The sequence below is a fragment of the Galeopterus variegatus genome, unplaced genomic scaffold, assembly GCF_000696425.1.
Source record: "Galeopterus variegatus unplaced genomic scaffold, G_variegatus-3.0.2 Scaffold7917, whole genome shotgun sequence".
Classification (NCBI taxonomy): domain Eukaryota; kingdom Metazoa; phylum Chordata; class Mammalia; order Dermoptera; family Cynocephalidae; genus Galeopterus; species Galeopterus variegatus.
In genome coordinates this window covers 27,850-29,209 of record NW_007734028.1, presented here as the reverse complement: position 1 = coordinate 29,209, position 1,360 = coordinate 27,850, and the positions used below count along the sequence as shown (strand labels likewise).

The 1,360-nt window shown below is 36.3% G+C and overlaps 1 protein-coding gene across 2 annotated transcripts in view; it reads right to left on the bottom strand.

Moving 5' to 3' along the window:
* The window catches only part of RASGEF1B (RasGEF domain family, member 1B), a 31,866-nt gene that overhangs the window by 7,969 nt on the left and 22,537 nt on the right, over positions 1–1,360 (bottom strand). For both annotated transcript variants that reach the window (XM_008592427.1, XM_008592428.1), the window contains exon 10: positions 87–182. In XM_008592427.1, coding sequence (XP_008590649.1) covers positions 87–182 — 96 coding nt within the window. The remainder of the gene's footprint in view (positions 1–86; positions 183–1,360) is intronic.

Below are 1,360 nucleotides of genomic sequence, written 5' to 3'. Positions count from 1 at the left end.
TGGCTGCCTGGTCTGGGATGCAAGGTTGGAGAAGCTGCTCCTCTCCCTGTGCTCGGATTTTTGTAAGCTCCTTTAATCACACTCACCTCAAAATTGACGTGGCCGTTTGGAAGGCGATTGGCACAGCCCTCATTGAGGAAATAAATATCTTTGATTAAGAGACTGAAGAATGGTATCACAATCTAGAGAAAACAGAAGAGTCTGGTCTGTCTGGGCAAATAAACATTTAGCCTCTTGTCAAATAGTTCAAGAGATTAATGAACAACATTAACTTTGGATTACATGAAAGGCCACAATGAATTAAGGTACAATATTCTGTTTACCTTACAGGAGGGCATTTTCCTCCCTTCCATAATTTTGCTTAAGATGCAAATGCTATTAATAACCGAAACATAGCAAGGACAAGTGGCATTGGGAAGTGGATCGGTTAGTGCTTTTCCTTCCGTTTTTTTCCTGTTTTTCTCAATTCAGGAGCACACAATAAAATCTGAAAATTTTAGCGATAATGAAAGGAAAAACACCTAAAAGAACTTTTGTTTTTCATTTAGCAACCCCTTCCTTAGAGCAAAATATTCATAGAATACCTATCACTACAGGTACCAAGATGTTAAGATGTGTGACCCATCTCCCTGCTAGAATCTATACTGCCATATCATTTAGATGTCTACATTTTAGATGAACTTTTCTTTTAGATGAACAATTTTATCTTACCCTTGAAGACATTGCTCAAGATAATGTGAGAGCTCAGGGTTTTAGGCCATAGTTGCTACAAACTTCCTATTGAGTAAACCTGGCCTGTGTTTGACGAGTTGGCACCTGCTCTCATGGGAAATCACCTAAGAAGTACCTTGCACAATATGTTGTGAGATAGCTGTGCCCCAAGTGAAGGAGGAATATAAATGTGTACATTAAAATTAATGGTTGTTTAAGAAACAATAAACTTTCTTTAATAATACTTCCTTGCCTCTCAACTCTTTGGTTTGATGAGATGGTATTAAATTAATTAATCTAAAATAATACTCTCTAAGAAAGTACTCTAAGTCCTACTAAACCCATAATGAACAGGGAACGAGGCTCAGCTACAGCAACTTTCACTTTCTCTCAAATGCCATCATTATTTTTTAAGATTCTAAACTTTCTACAATGCAAATAATGCACCAAACACAGATTGTAGGTCTATCTTGTTTCCCCAAGTTCAGGTTTTTGAAATTTCCTCAGCCTATGACTCATGTGGCACTTCTATACTAAATGAATGGACAAACATACTTTTTGGCTCACACACACAAAATAAAAATACTTAACTATCAATTTACTTCTACAGAGAAATTCAGATTTCCCCTAAAGTCATTAAAAAAAAAAA